This window comes from Dermochelys coriacea, chromosome 6 (assembly GCF_009764565.3).
Source record: "Dermochelys coriacea isolate rDerCor1 chromosome 6, rDerCor1.pri.v4, whole genome shotgun sequence".
NCBI lineage: Eukaryota > Metazoa > Chordata > Testudines > Dermochelyidae > Dermochelys > Dermochelys coriacea.
Genome location: NC_050073.1, coordinates 34,666,946 through 34,688,921, shown reverse-complemented (window position 1 = coordinate 34,688,921; position 21,976 = coordinate 34,666,946). Strand labels below are relative to the sequence as shown.

At 40.4% G+C, this 21,976-nt stretch overlaps 1 protein-coding gene across 1 annotated transcript in view; it reads left to right on the top strand.

Moving 5' to 3' along the window:
- The first annotated feature begins 1,511 nt into the window (after positions 1-1,511).
- Positions 1,512-21,976, top strand: part of SPON1 (spondin 1) — a 320,275-nt gene continuing 299,810 nt past the window's right edge. Inside the window, exons 1-2 of the mRNA XM_038407513.2 lie at positions 1,512-2,124; positions 12,573-12,679. Coding sequence (XP_038263441.1) covers positions 1,899-2,124; positions 12,573-12,679 — 333 coding nt within the window. The 5' untranslated portion in view covers positions 1,512-1,898. The remainder of the gene's footprint in view (positions 2,125-12,572; positions 12,680-21,976) is intronic.

The following is a 21,976-nucleotide window of genomic DNA, read 5'->3' as shown; positions in this document are numbered from 1 at the left end:
GTTATCTGGGATCAACCCCCAAAATGGAATCCTCTTTTAAACACTATTGTGAACTGAAATTGGATGAAGAGCTTCCCCACATTTTGAGATAAACAAAGGATCCTGCAAGGAGAGTATGTGTTTTCAGGGGGGAGAGAAGAAGTAAGAGACAGCAATCAAGAAATGCTCTTTACAGGACATCCCTTTGTTGTTTCATTCACTGAGAACGATCTGAGATCTGGTGCCAACCACATCAGCCTTGATATATTGGAAAGTCAATATTATGGATCCTTGGCCCCATTGGAAGTTGTCTTTAGACGAGACCATGCCTAACATATAATTTCCTGAGCCTGCTATAACCTTGCTCGCCCAGTGCATGCCAAAGAAACTGGCTCAGGAGAGAGAGGGATGGCAGAGCCTTGTTTGTGCCTTACACAACGTATGGTGGCATGAGAAGGATTCAGACACACAACATGACTCCGGTGTTTTGTTTTTCCTTTTCCTGAGGAGGGACAGTCATGTAGTTCAGGCACTGGCCCATGACTCAGGAGTAGAAGTTCACTTCCCACCTCTGCCACAGACTTGTAGTTTGACCTTGGGTAAGTCACCTATACCTCACTTCCTTATGTGTAAAATGTGCCTGTGTACACTATACCTTTTTGTGCCTCAGTTCTGCATATGCAAAACCTTTATTCAGACTTCAGAGTAGCAGCCGTGTTAGTCTGTATTCGCAAAAAGAAAAGGAGTACTTGTGGCACCTTAGAGACTAACAAATTTATTAGAGCATAAGCTTTCGTGAGCTACAGCTCACTTCATCGGATGCATTCCGATGAAGTGAGCTGTAGCTCACGAAAGCTTATGCTCTAATAAATTTGTTAGTCTCTAAGGTGCCACAAGTACGCCTTTTCTTTATTCAGATTGTATACTATTCTTGGGCATGGCCTGTCCCTTCCTATAGGTATGTGCAGTACTTGGCACAATGGGGCCAGATCTTGGTATGACCCTCTTTGACCTACCACACCACTACCATAAAGCTAATTTGAGCCTTCAGTAAATCCTGAAACATCCCTGTGTGGGGGCTCTTGTGTGGCTAGCCCCTCTATTTAAGAGCCCCCTCTGTTCACAGAATGGAAATTGAAGTCCAAATTTGCCAGTGAGTGCATGTGTGGCAGGGTGCAGGATGCAGGATTTGGTGTAGACATGCATTCGCAGCTTCTGGCATATCCATCTCCCCATATCGCTCACATACATGACCCTGATAAAGTTTGCACTGAAGATACTGCAGCCCAGCCCCCCTTTGCTTTTTTCAAGTCTTCAGGGAGAGTGTGGCTATTGGAGCCATCTGCGCTGAACTCGACAAATGTTTGCAGTGTCTGGTGGCTTGAAGAAAGGTGGTGTTGGGGGGAATCAGGAAATTCTTTGAGCCTTTTTATCCCTACAGTAACTATAGACTGTGGCAGGAATGTGGGTGATTAATTTTGAGCCTGTTAGCTCAGTGCATCCAGTGGAAGCTCCCCCACCCCCCTTTGGATGTCTTGGAGACAGCAGTGTCCCCCGTGCTCTGCTATTTCACCAAACCCTGTGAATGCAGCTCTGCTAAGTAAACATTGCCGAGCTGCTAATCACAAGCTCTGAAACAAAACAGCACTTCACTTCGGGATCTGGGCAAGATCAGAGCTCGCTGCTCGCTCCCGCTCCCTCCCTCCTTCCCTCCCTCTCTCTCCCTCGGATCTCGCAGCTCTCAGCCTCTCTCTCCTTCTCCCCATGCTGGGGAAACCTGACAGAGGCTGCGGTTTTGTCAGAGTCTTGCTCGCTTGCTGGTTTTCTCCAGAGACCAGGGGGGTATTTCCTAGCCATCCTTTCCAACCTGTTCATGTTGTGATCCGCAGCAGCACCACCAAAAGTTGTTGGGAGCACCAATGATGGGACTTCTTTTACAACCCTTCGCTTTGCACTTTCTGGCTTTGACTTTTCCCTTAGTGGCGCTGGGTTTCTCTGATGAAACCTTAGAGAAAGCCACGAAATCAGAGGGATATTGCAGCCGGATTCTGCGAGCCCAAGGCACCAGAAGAGAGGGATATAATGAATTTAGCCTGAGAGTGGAAGGCGATCCTGAATTTTACAAGCCTGGAAACAATTACAGGGGTAAGTCTTTGCAGTTCTGTAATTACCCAATAGAATAATAATTAATGATGATGATGAGCAGAACAAGCGTCACTGAAACTAAAAGATGTGTGTGTGTGTAATCGAGACAGTGTGGGGTACTTCCGCACACCGCTTGCAGAGGGGATGCTTTCGCAGCAAGTGAGTGTGAGTTGTATTTCAGAGTAACACCTCACCCCAAAAAGAAAAGGAGGACTTGTGGCACCTCAGAGACTAACAAATTTATTTGAGCATAAGCTTTCGTGAGCTAGAGCTCACTTCATCAGATGCATCCCCCTCTGTTCCTCTGATTCCCCCCATCCCCAGCAATGGAGCACAGCAAATTGTACAAGATTTAGCACGCAGTGGAAAGGCTCATAAACTCGGTGCTAATTGTTCTTACTTTCAAATATGAGTATTAATTTAATGAGTTAGCATAAGGGCAAACTGATGCAGAAGGCTGCTAACTTCCCTATTTTCCCCCTTACGTTTATCTCCCCCTGCCCCCACGCGTTTTTGCTGGGGATGTGAACAGATGGTTCAAGCAGGAAAGAGAGAGTTAGAGAGAAATGGTGCTAATGACCACTGGAGATAAGAGTCCTAGAGATGCATTCTGTGCTGAACACTGCACATATCGGGCTGGAAATGAACTTCTGAAACACATCTCAGCATTTTTATATAATTAACAGGTGAAGGCAGTTTCAAGTCACTTTTTCTTCCTGATAATATTTATTTGGAAATAAACATCCATAATATACATTGCTGATGTCGTATTGAAAATACCACTTTGAAAAGAAAACTGACTGTGCAGTTAGACATCTGATCTCTTATTACAGACTAATAAGTAGTGCATCAGTGAAACCGTCGTTTGGGGAGAGCAAATAATTTGTTCAGAGCTGCTTCCAAGTGGTGGCTCTCCATCCTTCCCCCATTAGTTAGATTCGGTATTAAGAGCAATGCTCTCCCACTGGATGAACACAGAAATCTGAGTTCAAGTTGAAGAAAAATCATGTGCACGGTCTCATAGAATATAATCATTAGACTTAAATTCTTAGAGGAGAACATCTACAACAGTGATTAACCTGTTGTGAACATCACTACTTGTGAGCATATTACTTTGTGTGATCTTTCTTCAGATAGAGAAATTAAAGCATGGTAAGCAATTTGTAACATGGTTTGAAGAAACACACATTTCCCACAAACAGGTTAACAGACATTTGACTTATTAGCTTGAGTTTGCAAGATTTTATATTGCATGTCAGCTTAGTATCTGTTCTGGTTGCACTACAGAGAAACCTTGGATTCTTTGGCAGTGAATTACACATAAATATTCTTATAAAGTTTTGTAAATTATTTCCAGTGAAAATGTCATTAGGTGTTTGTTTCATCTGCTGAGAAGATTTTATTTTATTTTATTTTATTTTATTTTATTTTAAGATGGGGGAAATAGATTTCTGAAACACATTTGGTGGATATATTAAGTCTTATTACACAGAGCTTATTAAACTGATTATTTTGTTAATTGTTTTTACATTATGTTTTCATTATTAGCTCTCAGGTTTTTGTCCCTAGCAAGTTATACTGTGACATTAAAGGTTCAACTAAGCATAAGATTAAATTATTCAGATGACACCTAAACCGTAGCAAACGGTCTTTCAAGAATGCTTTACTAGAGTGTGGGTGGAAGATAGCTAAATGTTCCTGTAAGTATACTTATCAGCTCTAGCAAGAGTTAATGTAACTTGTTTCATATACAATGTGATGGTGACATCATGCAAAGTTTTAACACAGGGCTACTGAGTTCATTTTCAAAGGAGATTCCACTGGGAAATTAGAAATATCCTTCTGTGTTATACAAAGTGAAGAAACTGTGTGTGATGAGAAAAGCTGGGACATTAAGGACAAGCTGGTTTTGTAAATTACTAGAGAACAAGAAACAATGTTGTAGAAGACTCTGGGAACCGGAGCTGAGACAGAGCCAAACTTAATCAAAGGTTGTTACCATGGGCCCAGGGCTGATTTAAGGTGGCCTGGGGCACTAGGCATACCCCCGAGGGGCTCCAGTAACCCTGATCCTTTCAGATCCATGCCTCTGTTTGGGTTTTTGATGGAGGGGGCCACGCACATGAGTCTGAAGCTGTAGTAGTGGGAACCACAGCTGCTGTTCCAGTGTAGCAGGGAGCAGAGGATCCCAGATCACAGCTGTCATTCACCTTTCAGAAGGCCTAGGGCCTTCCTGTTCTCTAACATACTGCTGCTGCTTGTCTTTGGGGGGGATAGGATCCATTTGCTTAGAAGGAGGCACTAAGAGGGCTCTCTAGGTGGAGAAGTCTTACTTGCCCCCCCATAGAGTGTTCTAAGTGGCAGTGGTAGGGGACAATGGGCTCTCTGCTGGACAGCCGGGGTCCCCTCACAGGGTTCTACTCCTCAGGGAGATGTTGGGATGGTGGTAGCTCAGAGGTCTGAAGCTAGAGGGGAGCACCTCATCATAGGGTCCTTTGATCCAAGGTTGGCCTTAGGAATCATGCTTATTGTGACTGGAACAGCTGAGGGCTGTGGTCATGGGGTTACTCCCTCCTCCGAGGGCCACATAAAAAACCTGAGGTCAACATCTGGATGGTTCTGCCTCCCAAAGAAGAGGCATCAGCAGCAGTAAATGTGGCCCTTCTCCCCCAGCTGCCCAGAGGAGAGGCAGCAATGGTGGCTGGAGAGTCTCTTTTCTCCTCCTCTCTTCCTTTCCCTGGCTGCCAAGAAAGCAGCCATGGCCAAGGGCTCATTTACTTTCCCCCAGCTGAGTTTGTTTGGCTTACTTGGTCTCCCAATATACTTATTTGGAGGCTCTATTGCTGTAGCAGTCAGATGGCAAGGCATTCCCTTTGCCTCTCCCAGTGGCACACAATCTGCTCCTCTGACTCCCAGGGTCATGTGACAACATTGTTCACATTATTGCATGGCCCTGGAGTTTAGGCTGGGGTAGTCAATAGGTGGACTACAGGCCAAATCCAGACGACAGACACTTTTGAACAGACCACAAAATCTTTTTTTTTTTGGTCATTGTGGTGTGAAAAATGTTTCTCTGGAGTCTGGACCTTCACTATATACCTTGACCAAGAAATTTGGATCTTGACAAAGAATAATTGACTACCCTTGGTTTAGGCCCATATGCATAGACCTATTGTGTCTGTTAGAAAATCCAAGCCATAATAGGTCTGCTGTTGCTCCTACTGAAGTCAAGGGCACAATTTCCATTGCTCTCAAAGAGAGTATGATTGGGACTTGTAAGCAGTCAAACAGGGATGCAAACTTTAAAAATTATTCTGAGTAATAAAGTCACAGAAGCAGTAACTGACAGTAATCAGTCCCAGCCCGGTTGCCTTATTAATCCTGGAGAGACTTTAGCTCAATTAGAAAACTACATAACGTTATTTTATATGACAAGACAGAGTAGGTTCTGTTCCCATAAATATGTACTTAAAAAAAAATCCTAAAAAAAAGTCTGCAAGATGGATGTTTCACATGAGCGTACGAAATGCTAACTATTCCCTCCTGAAATTGTTATGCTATTGAAGGAAACAAGGAAGAGACTATTATAATCCATTTAAATGCTCCTTCCATTTGGATGCTGTTTCTGTTGCTAATGGAATTTTCATTTGCAGGTCTGCTCACCTTCCTTGAAGAATAAACAATGTTCAAGGATCCACTCAGATAAACATTGTGTGCTCCATTTGCATTGGTTTTCCGAGCGCTTCACTCTAGAGTAGTCTTGAATCTCATTCTCTCTCTCTCCTTCCCCCTCCCCCACACATGAAGACGCACTTTTTTGGAATTTATTAACAACTTATGTTCTGCACCGATCTGGGTGCTTCTGACATATTTATCTCAGGAGTTTAATAGGCATTGTAATTAGGGTGGAAAGCACCTCTTGCAACTAAAGGGCCTTATTCTGTCTTCACTTATGCAACATACAACAGAGGTTTTTGCTTAATTTAAATGAGAAAGTTACACAATGTGGCTTCTTTGCCTAAAGCCAAGTGCATTTAGAATCCTACCATGCAATATTGATTGCATCACTTTTAGCATGGGGTGGAGGAGGGTAGAGAGAGAGAGTGTGTAAGGGGGTTAGGATTTGTCCAAAAGGAAATGGACAATGGAAATGAGCAAAATGAATCTCTGGCATTTAATCTCCCCCAGGAAAGTAAAATATACAAAATCCTTTTGCTTAGGTTGAATATCACCCTTAGAGTTACATAGTCTTTACTTTGGTCTGTTATTTTCAATAAACAATTTGATATACATGTAAATCAACCATCACTCCAAATGATCAATAAAATAATATACATAGAACCTGTGTTATAATTTAACTCAAGAAAGGGCCTTTATCTCTTGAGTCCCATCAGGTAATGACACCCCCTCACACCTCTTGTATGAAATGAGACTGAGCTCTGACATAGAATCGCAGTCATATAGTTATATAAAGAAACAAATATTGTAGGACCAATAACGATACAATGTGCATGCAAATTACCATAACAAGCCTTTTTATTTAACAATCCTTCAAATCAAATCTTGTCAAGCAATGTTATCTTAGCAGAGTGGATATGTTCAGGGAATTGATAATAAGCTAGAAATACTTCCGCTCATACATCTGTGTTCAATGTAGCCCAACTCAGTAGTGTCCAAAAAGCTACCAAGCAGTATTACCAACTTCAAGCATTCAAAAATCATGACTCGGGCCTCAATATATCATGAGTAGCTTAAAAATCATGACATTTTTAAATAGTAATAAATTTTGGACTCATTTTATGTACTTTCTCAAGTAATCCGTGCCTCCAGGAGCTAGGGCTTTAAGTAAAGCACCAAATACTGTAATTTTTGGCAGCACAAAAATTTTTGTCTTATCTGAAATTAATGTAGAGATCTTAGTTCATTTTTTCAGTGCCTTGGTGTCCTCATCAGTGAACCACCACAAATGGCACACATTGCCAATCTCAACCGACTGGGGGAGGGAGACCAACCAAGGACTGAGAGGTCCATAAAGGCTGAACTACTTTCCCACTTCCATCTGGACCCCTGGGTTAGAATTTGTTGACACTGATAAGCAGGTGAAAGTTTGCACTGTATCTACAATACAGATACATATATTCAATCATAACAGCTACCCCACATCTTTCAGGAACACTAAGGGTGACATCCTGGCCTCATTCATGTCAATGGCAAAACACATCTTTAGGGACTGATGCAAAGCCTTTATATTGACTTTAGTAGGCTTTGTAGGCTTTTAGTAGGCTTTAGTAGCCCTATGACAGGTTGTTTAAACCAGCAGTTCTCAACTGGGGGTTTGCGGCCCCCCTGCCCCTGCAGGGGGTCCGTGGAGCCCTGCCACTGATACCTGGTGCTCCAAGTGGACCTGAAGTGGGGAACAGTGTGGGACTGAAGCCCCAAGCTCTCCCTATCTGCAGCTAGGAACGGTGTGGGGCTGAAACCCCAAGCTCCATCCCCCACCCCCGCTGAAGCCAGGGGTGGGGCCTGAAACTCCAACACGGGCAGAAACCTTGAGCCCATGGGCAGTGTTAAGGGGAAACAAGGGTTTTGCCCCCCCCAATTGCTCTGCCTTAACCACAGTGAGGGAGTCCTGGGGACAGCGCCCCTACCTCCTCCTCCTCCTCTTCCCCAACCCCTCTCAGATCCTGCCTTCTGGCCAGGTTGTAGGCAGGAAGCTGGAGCCAGGCAGCGTGGGGCAGCTGCTCCTGTGGCCGGTGGTGCCATGGAGTGGGCAGTCATAGCATTCCCCCATCTGCTGCTGGTGCCTGGGGTTGTGGTTGCTCCTCAGCTCCCAGCCCCCCTTGACTGCTCATGCAGCAGGTCAGACCTGTCCGGGCAGCTCTAGGCCCAGGGAGTAGCCCTCAGGGACTAGTCACTGGTGCACAGCCCCAGACCGGTCAGTGGCCTGCTGAGGTGAGTCAGGGGTGAAGGTGGCACTGCCTTTCTGGACCCCACTGTGCAGAGTGGCCAGAGCCCACCAGTCCTTGCCCCCCCCCACCCCCGGAAGTCAAACTACACCTCTGCCCAAGGGTTCCCCTGGCCCAGAGCCCTGAGTCCTCCCCTCTCCCCGCTGGACCCTGGAGGTTTTCTAGCATGTTGTGGGGGGCCTCAGAAAGAAAAAGGTTGAGAACTCCTGGTATAAACCCCACACTGATGATGAAGGGGTTAAACAGCTGCCATGGGCAATGCTGGCCCCACCTCTTGGGCCCAGTCAATCATATCAAAGGTAGAATAAGGACCTAAAAGCAGGAATTTTCCAGCAATTGCTGAGCAGCTCTGGGAGAGAGCAGATGGTAGCTCTACAGCTCCCAAGGGAAATTCCTGGGAAGCCTTCAGGAGAATTGCCCTCACAAAGGTCATTTATAAGCGCCCTCCCCCACCCATGTTGACAAGGAAACAACCTGGTATACCAGCCCAGGTAGGTCCCAAGGCAAGCTGATTAGGTGGTTGATACCGTTACCAACTGCCCCTTTTTGGGTTATGGAATCTGAGGACATATAAAAAGAGACTAGGGGAGTGGGAGCCAAGAGCCCCATCCCATCCAAGAACAAGTGGACTTTGTAACTCAATTTGTATCACAGGGTCCCTTATGTCGGCAAATGGGGGCACCTGAAGGATTGTTCAGTGTCCATACAATAGGAGGCTCCCATCTGCAGCCTGAAAACTGTGACAAGTCCTATTTTCACAGGGGGGGGGGAATAAAAAAGAAATGCTAATTGATTCTTCTTATTTATATAGAATCGAAAATGTAATAGATGCTTTATTGTTGCTCTGAATATTCACTATATCATGCTTGTTTATGCAATAAATGCAACTGTAAAACATATAGGTAGTAATTCAGGAAAGCATCCTATTCAGGACAACACTTCAATATGTATTTAAGTGCTGTCTTGAATGGGGATAGATTTGACATCTTGCTTGAATCGAGGCCAGAGCCATTATGTGCATTCTAGTATATTTCTTTTATTCCTTGGGAGGCAAAACCGTTTCCACAACAACCTTCGCTGTTCCTTCTTTTTTGGTGCCTGAAAAATCTGAGACAGAAATAGCAAATGGGCTTTATTAGGAGGATTAATGTAACTAAAAAGTATCACCAATCAGAAACAAAGAATCACCAATCAGCTTGGTCTTGATTCCATCTTCTGTTTTGTGAGAAGTCTCTTTCTTTCTAATGTAACAAGTTATGAGCTTATGTTATGAATGGTCTTTATGTGGAATAGGTTGGTTGGCATACGTGTTACAGTGTAAATCCAGCATCTGTAGCGAATCACATTGAAAAGATAGACACAATAATTCCACGGTAGTAATTTACACTCACAGTTTATGTCATAATCCTTGTCACTCAAATCTCACCCCATACTCAAATTCTCATTTCCAATAGCCGAAGAGAAATAAAAGTTGTATGCGAGATCCACAGGATAATAGACAATAGCTATACTTAAGTCAAAAAATTGCAGAATAGGGCTTTAAATGTGGCAAACGTTCTTTTTCAAGGATATAAATGGATTTTGTATATATTACCTATGCTCAAAGTCAGCCCACAATTGGATTTTTCTACTCAAATTCATGGTCACTTAGATGTTGCTGAAATACCTATGTATTTAAGATACATTCATGTTTTTCTCTTGAATTGTGACTAATCCATGGGAAAGTTTGCTACATATCAATGATTTATGTGGGAATTAGACTCTATCAGTTCCTCAGCAAGAGTGAATTCAGTGGTGTTGCATCTGTTTACTCCAGCTGAGAATTTGGTCCTAGAGTTTCATTTAAATTTATCATTTAGAGCTGCAAAAGTCTGTCAACTCCCCACCCATATTGGCCTTCTGCACTGACAAGAGAACAACAATTATGATTATTATTTATTATTATTGCCATAGTGCCTGAAGGCCCAGTCAGATATTGACACCACATTGTGCTAGGCACTTTACATGCATGTAATGAAAATACAGTCCCTGCCCCAAAGAGCTTGCAGTCTGATAATTAAGTTCCATTGAATGAATACAAAACTGTACTAAAAGTCATAAGATTTTCAGGAATATCTAACTTGTTGATCAATATTCTGCTCTTCTCTGGAAAAAAATATAAACTCATAGATCATAGTGAACCAAATGCTTCACTTACATTCACAAAGGTATTTTCAAATTAGTTCCTCTGTTTCAGTGATTCTCAATCTTTCTAGACTACTGTACCCCTTTCAGATCTTTGATTTGTCTTGCATACTTCAAGATTCACCTCACTTAAAAACTACTAGCTTACAAACTCAGACATAAAAATACAAAAGTGGGAAAAACTCCTTAATTTCTCATTTTTACTATATAACTATAAAATAAATTGTGACCTCCAGGTTGAGAAACACTGATACAGTATATAGACCACTACAAACAAATAATTGTCTGCATGAAATTTAGTTTGTACTGACTTCGCTAGTGCTTTTCATGTAGCCTGTTGTAAAACTAGGCAAATATCTGAATGAGTTGACATACACTCAAGTTGAGAACCACTGCTCTAATTGACCAGCGCTTTCCAGAAATCAGACTAGCTCATTTAACTTAATTTTTTGATGGTTTTTTTCTTCTATCTGATCCTCCTCTCCTCATGACTGACCAGAAGGTGATAGGTAGAAATCCTGCCAAAAAGCCTATTCTTTTATTTTTTTCTGATCTAACTATACTAGATAGTGCTGGAAATCAGCTGATAAATTCTGTTCTTGTGATATTTCTAGACCAGTGGTTCTCAGCTCATGTGACATCCTCAGGGCTATACAGGTAGTATATATTATACGGATGCAGCCCACTTAACGCATAGAGATTCCATATGTGGCCCACAATGGTAAATAGGTTGAAAACAACTGTTCTAGATTAATTTCCAGATCAAGGAGAACCACCTACGTTCCAGCTAAGCAGCTACACTTTTGGACATTGAACAAATTCTAATATACAAACTCTTTAAATTTTACCTATCACTCTCAGACATTCATTTCAACAACCAGTGGCCTATCTGCATCAAAGGGACTCTACCATGGATTTTCTCCTGTGTAGTGGCATTGATGGTGGGAATTCACAAGGAATCAGGGATTTTTCTCAGTCTTTATGGTACCAACCAGAGCTTGAGGGTGTGAAGGTAGATTATGAAATGACAGTATTTGCTTCATAGTTGAAGTTGAAGCTACTCTCACAGTGTAAGCCCAATTTTCAAACACAAATTTTTTCCCTTAAAAGAAACCAATCTCCCTGAAATTTCACGTGGCCATGTCTCATCTCAGGGTCGAATTTTTCTGGGAAGTTTGGAGAAAGTTAGAAAGGAATTTTAGAGTTATTGAGCCACAAATGTGTTCCCTTTGTACCGGTCTGGGAGAGACAGATGTTGGTCACTTTGTATAAGGCACTCTGGAAGGTTGTCCAATACAATGGTGAAGAGGACAGCATAAGAACCTAGGTAAAATGGGAGATAATACAATAGAAAGCTGGACTAACAGGAGAGTTGGGGATAGTGAAATAAGAGAAGTCAGCTCGGAAGCGCATAATCACCTCCACAGACACCTGAGGCTTGGGGCATTCCTGGGCAGGCTAGGGCATTGGTAAGGGAGCTTTTGGGGCTTGTTTTTTAGTTTTTAAAGGCCACTGTGCTCTGTTAATCCATAGCTGGCAGAACTGTCTTCAGGGGTCAATTCTAGTGGTAAATGATGCTTTTGGCCTGTCCAGCCCCCGGCTGAGGGCAATGGAAAGCAGTTCACCTTGACTGGTGGATAAGGCATTTGTAGCTCAGTTAGACTCAGAGATTTGGCTAAAATTTTTCTTATTTTGCATTTAAAATTAAGAAAACATGGTATATGTCACGGGTCACACCTCTGCTCAGCAAAGAGCCTGAGATAGGAAGGAGAGGCCCCAGTAGATATGTCTTTGCAGAAAAATTCCCTCAAGAATTTAGCATATTGACAGTCTATTTTTAAGGAAATCCCTGGGTTGTAAATAACAGCAATGTTTCATATTAAGACTGAGATGCACTGACAGAATTGTGTATAACAAATTTATTAGAGCATAAGCTTTCGTGAGCTACAGCTCACTTCATCGGATGCATTTGGTGGCTTTTTTTTCCACTAAATGCATCCGATGAAGTGAGCTGTAGCTCACGAAAGCTTATGCTCTAATAAATTTGTTAGTCTCTAAGGTGCCACAAGTACTCCTTTTCTTTTTGTGAATACAGACTAACACGGCTGCTACTCTGAAACCTGAGAATTGTGTATGGAAACTTGGACTGAACCTTCCTGCACTCTGCCTGGATATACTCTATTAATCTTTACCTTTCATTAGCACCACATTAACACAGATCTTTAGACCAAGTTGTAGAATACACTGATACATAGGTTGTTGTTTTCACAATCAATTTTTTTTTCTTTTTTGCTTCAGTAACACTTTCTGCTGCCACTCCAGCCTACTTCCGAGGGTTCACACTGATTGCTCTGAAGGAGGGCAAAGAGGGAGACAAAGAAGAAGATCATGCAGGAACCTTTCAGGTGAGAGACACTTCCTTGCCGACCTATGGCTTCTGTGTTCCACCCCACTGTGTGGTTGGTTCAAAGAGGAGCCAGTATTAACATTAAAGAATGCGAGATGTTGTATAAGCATGAACATTTCTGTGGCTGTTGGCATGATGCAAGGTCGGGATGATGCAAGGGCAGCATAATTTACTTTGCATTCTGCCCATGCTCTTCAGGAGATCTGCAAGGCACTTAAACCTTGACTTCAATGGAACTTCAACACATGCTTAAAGTTAAGCTTGTGGTTAAGTGCTTTGCTGAATCAGGGCATAATAGATCAGAGTTTGGGCTGGATAGCCTGCTGTTCAAATACGGTGGTGGTTTAATCCGTACATTTCACCTTTTATATTTCTTTTTCTACATGTTTTTGTTCTACAATATGTCTCTTTCAAATACAGCTAATGTTTCCTGGTCATTTCTTTGGTTGTAACAATCTTACTAGCTACATGTTAGAGTGTGATAAAGATAATGTTGAATAGTAACTTGCTCTGTGAATAGTCCCAATTAAGTCAATGGGGGAAAGTGCTATTTAACATGATTAAAAATATCACAATCTCCCCTTTGGGTGTTATCAGAGAATAGTTAGGGTGCTTTTGAAACTTGGCATCCTTTCAGTTATTTCAAAACCACATTACATGACAGATAATTCTGCACAAAAGTAAGAATAAGCATCACATTTTTAAATGCAAATCTTGTTGAGCTGTTCGTACTGAATTTTCAGCATAGAAATATTATTATGGATGATATTGTGCACAATTAATGGAATGGACAATGAGAGCTAGGTATAATAATAATAATAAATTAATAAAAGCTTCATCCTGGCAACTAGCATTCAAGAACAAACATTTAAATATTTTAAAGAGAGAAATGCAAAAGACTTTACTTTTGGTAAGTAACAAGGAAAGAGACATCATCATCCCACTTTTCCCTCTTACAATTTATTTTGATGCTGTCATGCAGTAAATGTCACCAGCAAATTCAATATATTGAATATTTGTCCTATTTTCTCATATCTGGAATATTTGGCAGTGGATTTCAGGCTTCTGTATGTTCAGTTCACAAGAATAACCTAGAAATATGTGATGTTGATTTGATCCTGGAACTGGCCCTCAGAGTTAAGCTTCTTCCTAGGCATGCTGCTGATGTGGAATAGATGTCAATTATGAAAACATCGAATAGAAAGTGATAGTTAGCTCAATCTGGACAGTGGAAGGGGATTCGAATAAAGCATAATCCACAAGTTAGGAACTACAAATTACTGTGGTTCATTTAATAATTACCATTTAAAAAAAAGTTCCTTTCCTCTTTCTACAGTTAGTTGTTTTCCCACTTTTAATATCGCATTGAAGCTAAAATCTGATTAATTTCTGCATCACTGGCCAGTGTGGGAAGTTATGCCTGAGCATAGACTTCAATGCAAAGTGCATTTCTGCAGCATAATAGTCAGAAACTCACTTAGTTTTGCAGAAATGGAGAGCAATTTTGAAGCCAGTAAAGGGTGAGTAGCAAATAGAAATTTCTAATTAGCTCAAAAACACCTAATGGATCTCAGTGGAAGGATGATTATTAAGATGTTTAATTAGTTTTATTGTACTGCTGGCAAGTTGAAATCAGCATTTTAATTGGCAGATGAATATTTCAAAAGTGGTGCATACTAAATTCATATTTCTGTGGCACAAACAGTACTCATTGTCTCCTTCCTCCTGCGTAGATACTATTAACTGCTGTTAGCACCTGACTATGATATCTGCATTCATAAAAGATTTAAGTATAGATGTGACTGACATATATTCCTGTGGCATGGCTAGATACTACCAATCAGAGAGAGAGACTTTTTAAACGCTGTATCAGGTTTGCCCCATGTCTTGCCCTTTGGTGTAAAGTCACTAGAGATGAGCAAAAGTTTTGCAAAGGAAATAAACTATGTGAAAGACAATATGTGCGAAGGATAGATACACCAAATGTTTTCAAATGGGAAAAAATGGGATATTTCTAAAAACAAACAAACAAACTTGATTCCACTTCTGGGCCATGAGTGTGGCCCCCTGCATCCATGAAGAGTCCCACTTACTTCACAGAGCCCATGCTAGTAGATTCTAGTACAGGATCATAACCAAATTTATGAAATATGATGTATTTGTATACATTGTGCAAAATATAATGAAGCTGTGAAACAAGATATTCATTCACGTAAATGTGAGCCTGTAGTATATCCATAGTGGGAAGAATCTTCCCTTTTTCCCCTCACAAATATGTACACCTCATTGTTAATCTTGTGAAAGTCATTGCCGTACAGTACCTGAAGGACTGCATTGAAATGCATACTGTACATGAGGGAAAATTGTATCTACATTGTATAATCCGGTGAAGTTTCCACTGCAGCCATGGATTATTGTATGAAAATACATATCCATGGAGAGTTAAGAATTAAATGAAGCCTGCTTCACCATTGCAATGTTGCATGGTTTCAGAAGAGTTATGCTGGCATAAAACTGGAGGAACAAGATGGTGAATCATCTCAATGAATGATGCAAAACGGAGGGGAGAACTAGACAGGGAATATTTTATTGCAGTCATAAAATAAACAAAGAATGAAAAAAACCCAAAATGCCAGCTAAAATAAATGAATCTTTAAAAAATAAAATATAATATATTAATCCTCAAAAAATTGAGTTGCCATAGTTTTTATTTTTAAGACCTGCATTTTGAAAAATGTTAAAATGGCAGCAAAAGCTTATCCTTTGTAAGCTGCTTAAAATAAACAATTCTGCATAAGGATTCTGTGTTATTTATCTGCAATGTCCTTTGTCAGCAGGGCAGTAGAGAGCAGATCCTGAAAACTGTCACAGAGCACACAACAAATTAAATTAGGATGTCAATAATATTCCATTTGGGATACAAACTGCAGTGCTATATAACTTTATAAAAAGTCAGGCATTCCAATTAATTTTATTTTCAGTGAGTGAATGTCAGAATTATTATTATGGTTATTAATAAATCTTTCACTAGAGCATAAAGGCACTGCCACTGTTTTCATGGTTGCAGTCATGCTCCAATCTGGTTGATGTTCCAGCACTCTGCAAATCACAAGCATTTCCTCTGTAAGTAAGTGGCTACCTTGGGTCAAGTCTGCAGGGGTCCCCTTTTGAACTCCTCTTCTGGCTCATTTACTTTTGTAGGCTAAGTAACTCAGCAGATATGGTCAAACTTCATTAATCATTAATCAACAGGATCTTGATCTCATAAATGGTACAGCTGTTACTTGGACAATGCAGGATGGGTACTTTCTTCATATTTTTTTTATTATCTTTACATTAATCATGGCTGGCCCTAGAAATGGGGCCTATGTGAGAAGCGTCTTTGGTGCCCCCCTCCATTTATTAAACTTTTGAATATCTTATTTTTATTGCATTTGTAGCCCATTTCACAATTTTGATGCACAATTTGCATGCATGATTTATCCCTGTCATACAAGACGATAAATTTGCATGCTAGGATATGTAATCTGTATTTATTCATGCCATAATAAGCAAATAAAAATGTGTTTCCTCTAAGATTATAGAAACTTTTAAGAATAACTGAAATGTACTAACATCAAGAAATTAAATTGTGCACCAACATTGGATGGACCAGTATTAAATAGTGTTACAGTAGGTGACAGCTTTAGAATGTTAACCCTAGCCCTTTAGTGCAAAAGCTCTTTATTTCTCGTCTTTGCTCATGCAAACTGAAGGACAGCACTAGAGAGGTCCAGCCAATGGCATTTGAAAGTGATAAAATACCAAGCGATGGCAGTCTCTCATTGGAAATCATCAACTGAAGATATGTTTTAAGGAGCCTGAGCTTCAAAAAGCTGCATTCACCACTTGCGACTTGGCAAAGGAAATAACAGTATTTTTTTTATATTGTTGCGTAGATAGGGGTCCGATAGATACCTTTCGCGTCTCATTAAATATGTCCTTAAATTAGTCATTGCTTGAACTTTTCAAGTCTTAAAACACAAGTACACAATAAAACAAGGTTCACAATATCGCAGCTGGGCTTTCACTTCACTTCATTCTTATATCACACTGATTGATTGGCAATGCCCTGCCCTGTATATACCTGTGAGGGCATGGCTGACAACATTTTAGGAGGTTCAAGGAAAATGTAGTTCTCAGAAAGTCTGGAAGGTTCCACGAGATTCTAGAAAGGTCCAGAACATTCTAGGAAGTTAGTGAAAAATGAATCCACATAGGGAATACTTAAAACATTTTATTTCAAACTTTCTGTTTTCCCTTTTGTCTCTAACAGCAGCACCCTGAGCCTGGCAAGCTCCAACCCCAACATCCTAGGCAGTTGCCTGACCCTAATTCCCGCTCTGATGTTAATCACATGAATAAAGATCTGTTGCTGAAAGTGATACAAGTTTGTAGTTTAGGCCACACTACTCTAAATCTACTTTATAATGAGTGAGCAAGATGAGGCACTTTAAACAAGAATCTGCTCTCATTTCTTCCTTTGTAGTCGCCACAACTTCCACTTCCATAGCCCATAGTGCACACAGAGGTTTGTTAAAACAAAACAGAAGTCAAATAGCTATATGACACATAATGTTGGCAATAAAAGACATCAACATCCTTCATATGACTTTGGGGATTTAGTGGCAGGGCTCCTATTTACACTGAGGGCAGTCATGCAGCTCTATCCCCATGCAACATGCTGAAAGCTGGGGACATCATGTTCCAGTGGCCTCTTTACCTTGGCCATTCCCTGCAATTGTCATGCAAACAGCTGAACTTTCCATTTTATAACACGGTGTATTGTTCAGCACAAAAAGCTGAGCAATTTGAAAGCAAATTACACCTGAACACAACAATCAGGCACTGATTAACCATAATTAAGATTAGAACAGTATCTCTACAGACCAGAACTACAGCCTGCTTAAAGCAAAACACATGTACACAACCTAATCGGTTTGGTTTGGTGAATTAATACATATTTGTTTCAAACTAAGTGTCCAGTTAAACAGCAGTAATTTAAAGTGATGTATGCTGTAAACTTATACACCCCAATATGTCTTTCTAACATGGAGCCCCCAAAATCAGGCCACCAAGTCTACAACTGTAAGCAGACATCTCTTTGAAGTGGCTTTGGCACAACAAACCATCTATCCGTCAGCTTCATATTTCATTCTTAACTTGTATCCGACCTTTTTTGGTAAACTGCTTTTAAATGCAACCACCACAGTAGTATTCCAGGAGTGGTCCTCCCTCTGCAACTGTATGGGTTTGATTGTCTTCTCCTTTGCACTAGTGTAAATTGGGAGGAACTCAGCAGAAGTCAATGGAGTGTAAAGCCAGTGTGAGAATAAAATCAGGCTCTACATTTCAGTGAATTAAATGTGCCATTAAAAGTGCTCCATGTATAAAAGTTAAATTTATAACATAGGAGATGGTTTTTAAAATGTGCAGTTATCTTTTGCTGTAAGCCTCTCACATCTCACAAGCTAAGTAGGGTTGGATTAGATCAGTATTTGTATAGATAACCACAGAGGTAAACTGTAGGACGGGGCATTGGTGATTCGATAGGTAGACTTTTTCCTCTGAGTTTGTACTGAACCAATGCTCCAGAATGGTACTGAGGGCTTCGGTGCTGCTGAAGCTCTTATCATCTGACAGAACATAAAAATGAGGTGCTGACCATTTGTGGTCATTAAAGTTCCCATGGCAACTGTTCCAAACTGCTGAACTACATCACATTGTACAGGACCTTACAGACACGATTATTTTTCACTAGCAGAGCTACAGTGCTGTGTTGGGTTGTTTGTGTGGTCAAACAGTTGACACATTTAATTTCAGAGGTAGTGAGTCTCATAATGGTTCTGTGTATGGCTCATGATTTATGAAGTCTTGGAGTTAGGAATTCCACTGTGTGTGTGTTTACAGGTCCAAAATGTAGCACACAAGAGTGGCGGGCAGTTGATTGTGTGAATGGAGGTGAATTCCTGTTATAAAGAAAGTACTATAATGAAGCTATGTCATGTCATCACATAGTTGCATTGAGATGTTGTTATTTTGTATCCCAATATGAGGACACTAGGAAAAAATATTTTGCCCAGAGGTATGTGAAATGATGGGATTTACTTCACAGGGGTTTGTATCCCATACATTTCTCTTTCTAGAATCTCAGACTGAAACTCAAGTCAGTCATCTGGTTTCACATAAACATATGAAACAATGCATTATCACTTGGTTTTAATGCAAAATGTTAAATCATGCCAGATTCTTGCAAAAGGTTTGTGCACTTTAGTGAATCTTTCAATAAGCATGGACTTAATTTCCAGTTTATTGTAAAGCCAGACAAGTGCCATGAGGTTGTGGGTTTTTTAATGACACCCTCACCCCACACTAGTGAATTAAACTAAGATACATGTGCAGGTTTATCCAATCAAAGGTAAATTTAGAAGCAGTAGAGAAATCAGTTTGAAATGTCTATTCAGTCATTAAATCCATGATCCAACACACTAATTAAGGAAGTGTGTTAAAGATAAAAGGGATGGAAAATGTCAGGTATATATTTTGAAGGGTTTTGAAGGTGGAGAAACCTCTAAGTAAGCCCATAAATTATAAAACTGCATTTTTAATCTTCAAAGACTTTCTTAATGTCCAATGGTATGCCACATCCTGATGTTTCTGCTGACTTTAAGTTTCTCCTTACACTGCATTTTATGCTATTAGAAGTGTCGTTCTAGGAAGAAGAAAGCAACTTGATGACAATACCATGATTCTGTGTTAATCTTTGATTAGCTGTGGAATTGGCTATCCTTTATGAAGACTGGGTTATGTTTAGTGTGGCGGATGTATCCTTGGCAGAATGTGCTAAACCCAGTTCAACCCAGCTGAATCAAAGCCCCTTGACTTCCGTTTTACACTATTCAGAAGTTAAAAATTAAAACCTATTCTCTGATAGGGCAGGTTGGAATATGATGAACAGTTTTCATTAACATTTTTCATAAGTTTTACATAATGTTTGGAAAAATGTTGACCTGCTCTTCTCACCAGCAAGCACTGATTGACAAAGGCTCAATAGGAAATTGACTCTTGTTTGGGACAGATAGTGGGGAACCAGAGGAGGTAAGATAGTAATAACTGAATGAAAAGGAAGGAGATGAGGGACTGATGGGAAAGGGAGGTGTTGCTGAATGGAAGTCCATTTGGGGCACCTAGGGGAGGTGTGGGGTTAGAGCATTACAAGCTCCAGTGATCCTCAGCAGTAAAGCAGCTCCATGGGAGCTTTTAATCAGTCAGTGAAAATTAAGCAACCTTGAAGCTTCTCTAACATGTGCTGGGAGCAATTTGGCTTGGCTTGTGGGTGGAGTATAAAGGTGGCATAAAATCACCTCTCATTCCTTGCATGGGCTGAGTGATATGCTGGTATGCCAAGGAACTAGCTCAATATCTATTATATGTTCTTTTTTCTTAAATTCATTAATGAAATAGTAAGATTGCACAGCTAAAATAAGAAAACATGAGTCTTAAGGCCACTATGTCAATATTTAACTTGACTATAGTTCATATTTGAAGTATTAAATGGTAGAAATTTACCAGAGAAATAGGAATATAAAATACTACATATATGCAACATGGCCCAGTTAATGTTACTGAGTGAATCTTGATTTTGAATTTCCTGGCTTTTGCTTATTTTAACTCTGCAAATTGAACATTGCATTAAGAACAATTGTTTGTATTCAATTTCCCTACATTTTTTTAGCCCTGTAAAGAAAAGGGTGAAAAGTGGCTTTAGTAGTTAAACTTGGCCCAGACACTTACATATAAGCTTCAAAAAGTAAGCTTTTAAAATGGTATCAGTACTTACTTTCCTAATAACATACAATGATAAGTGCAGTATTATGAGAGATTGCATACACTCACAGTGTCCCTCTAGTGTGAGATATACCAAAGTTTTCTACTGAATATGTGTAGTAGTCAAATTTGCAATTAGTTTACAACTCTCAATATCCAATCAGTTGTTTTTCTTTCAGATGTGTTCCTTGCCATAATACTAAGAACTATTTTCATATAATATTTCATGTTTTTAAGTATAGCAACTGTTTTTAATTACCAGTGTGGAAAAGGTGCACAGCAATTTTTAAAAACTGAAATAGTCTATTTTTTCTTCCATGCAGTGAAGATTACAGTACAAAGAGGATTTTATTCAAACTTTTAAAAAATTGCCTTTGTCTAGAGATTGAGAGTCAGATCCTGGGCCTTGCTTGGTGGCACAAAAGGATCATAAAAGGACTCCCATAATGGCACAGAGTCACAAAAGCAGTGCCTATGTCATCCCTGCATGGGTGAAGGAAATAGGGCAATCTTGGGGTGTCTCTGTGCCAGGACATTCCCCAGGTGTCAGAATGCCAGTCAGTGCTATGGGCAATAGATATAGGCTATCTCAAGACTAGCTCAAGGCTGCTCTAATTTACAACAGGGAGAGGACTGACCTCCAGCCACCTCAGTAACTGGGAAGCATGAAGGAGAATTAAAGCCACCTTCATTCCCACCCTCTGCTCTCGTGTGAGCACGGCTCATCTGGACCCAAGGACTTCGGAGGATGCACTTAAAAGAAATTGATGAATATGTAAAAATAGGGTTACTATTGAAACTGTTGTGCAGCTATAATATATAATGGTATATAATCTTTAGGGAATGGGCAATATTTATTCATCATTTCCAATGACTTGTAAGGCACATAGCAGATTTTTGTTCTTATAACCTATTTGATCTTTTCTGATATTGCAAGAGTAGGAGTAATCCTATTCTGCTTGTGCTGGAAGATTTTAATTACTTGGTTTAGACTGTTTATCTCAGATCTATTTTATTTAAAAGAGAATTTTTTGCTTTTCAGAGAGGAGAAGGCTAGGGAAAAGGGGACAGGGGAGGTAGATAAAAAAGCAAACAAAGCCTGAAAATGGAGAAACGTTATACATCATGACCCATCTTAAGCAACAGTCCAAGGTTCCTACAAAAATTAGTTACCTATTGTATGTTGTCATTATCTAAAGATTGAAGAACATTTTACTGGGAGCTTCATGAAGATATTTTAGTGTGGTTGCTAGGGCAGTGGATTCAGTATTGTGGGAACCCCAGGTCTATGTATATAACAGGAAATTGCAGTCAGTAAATTACCCCAAATGTCAATCCTACAAGTGAAGAAAACCTGACCACACGTTTTGATAAGTCCCAGTATCATCATTAAGGTGATCATTAACTCTCTGTAACAGAGCAGTGAGCC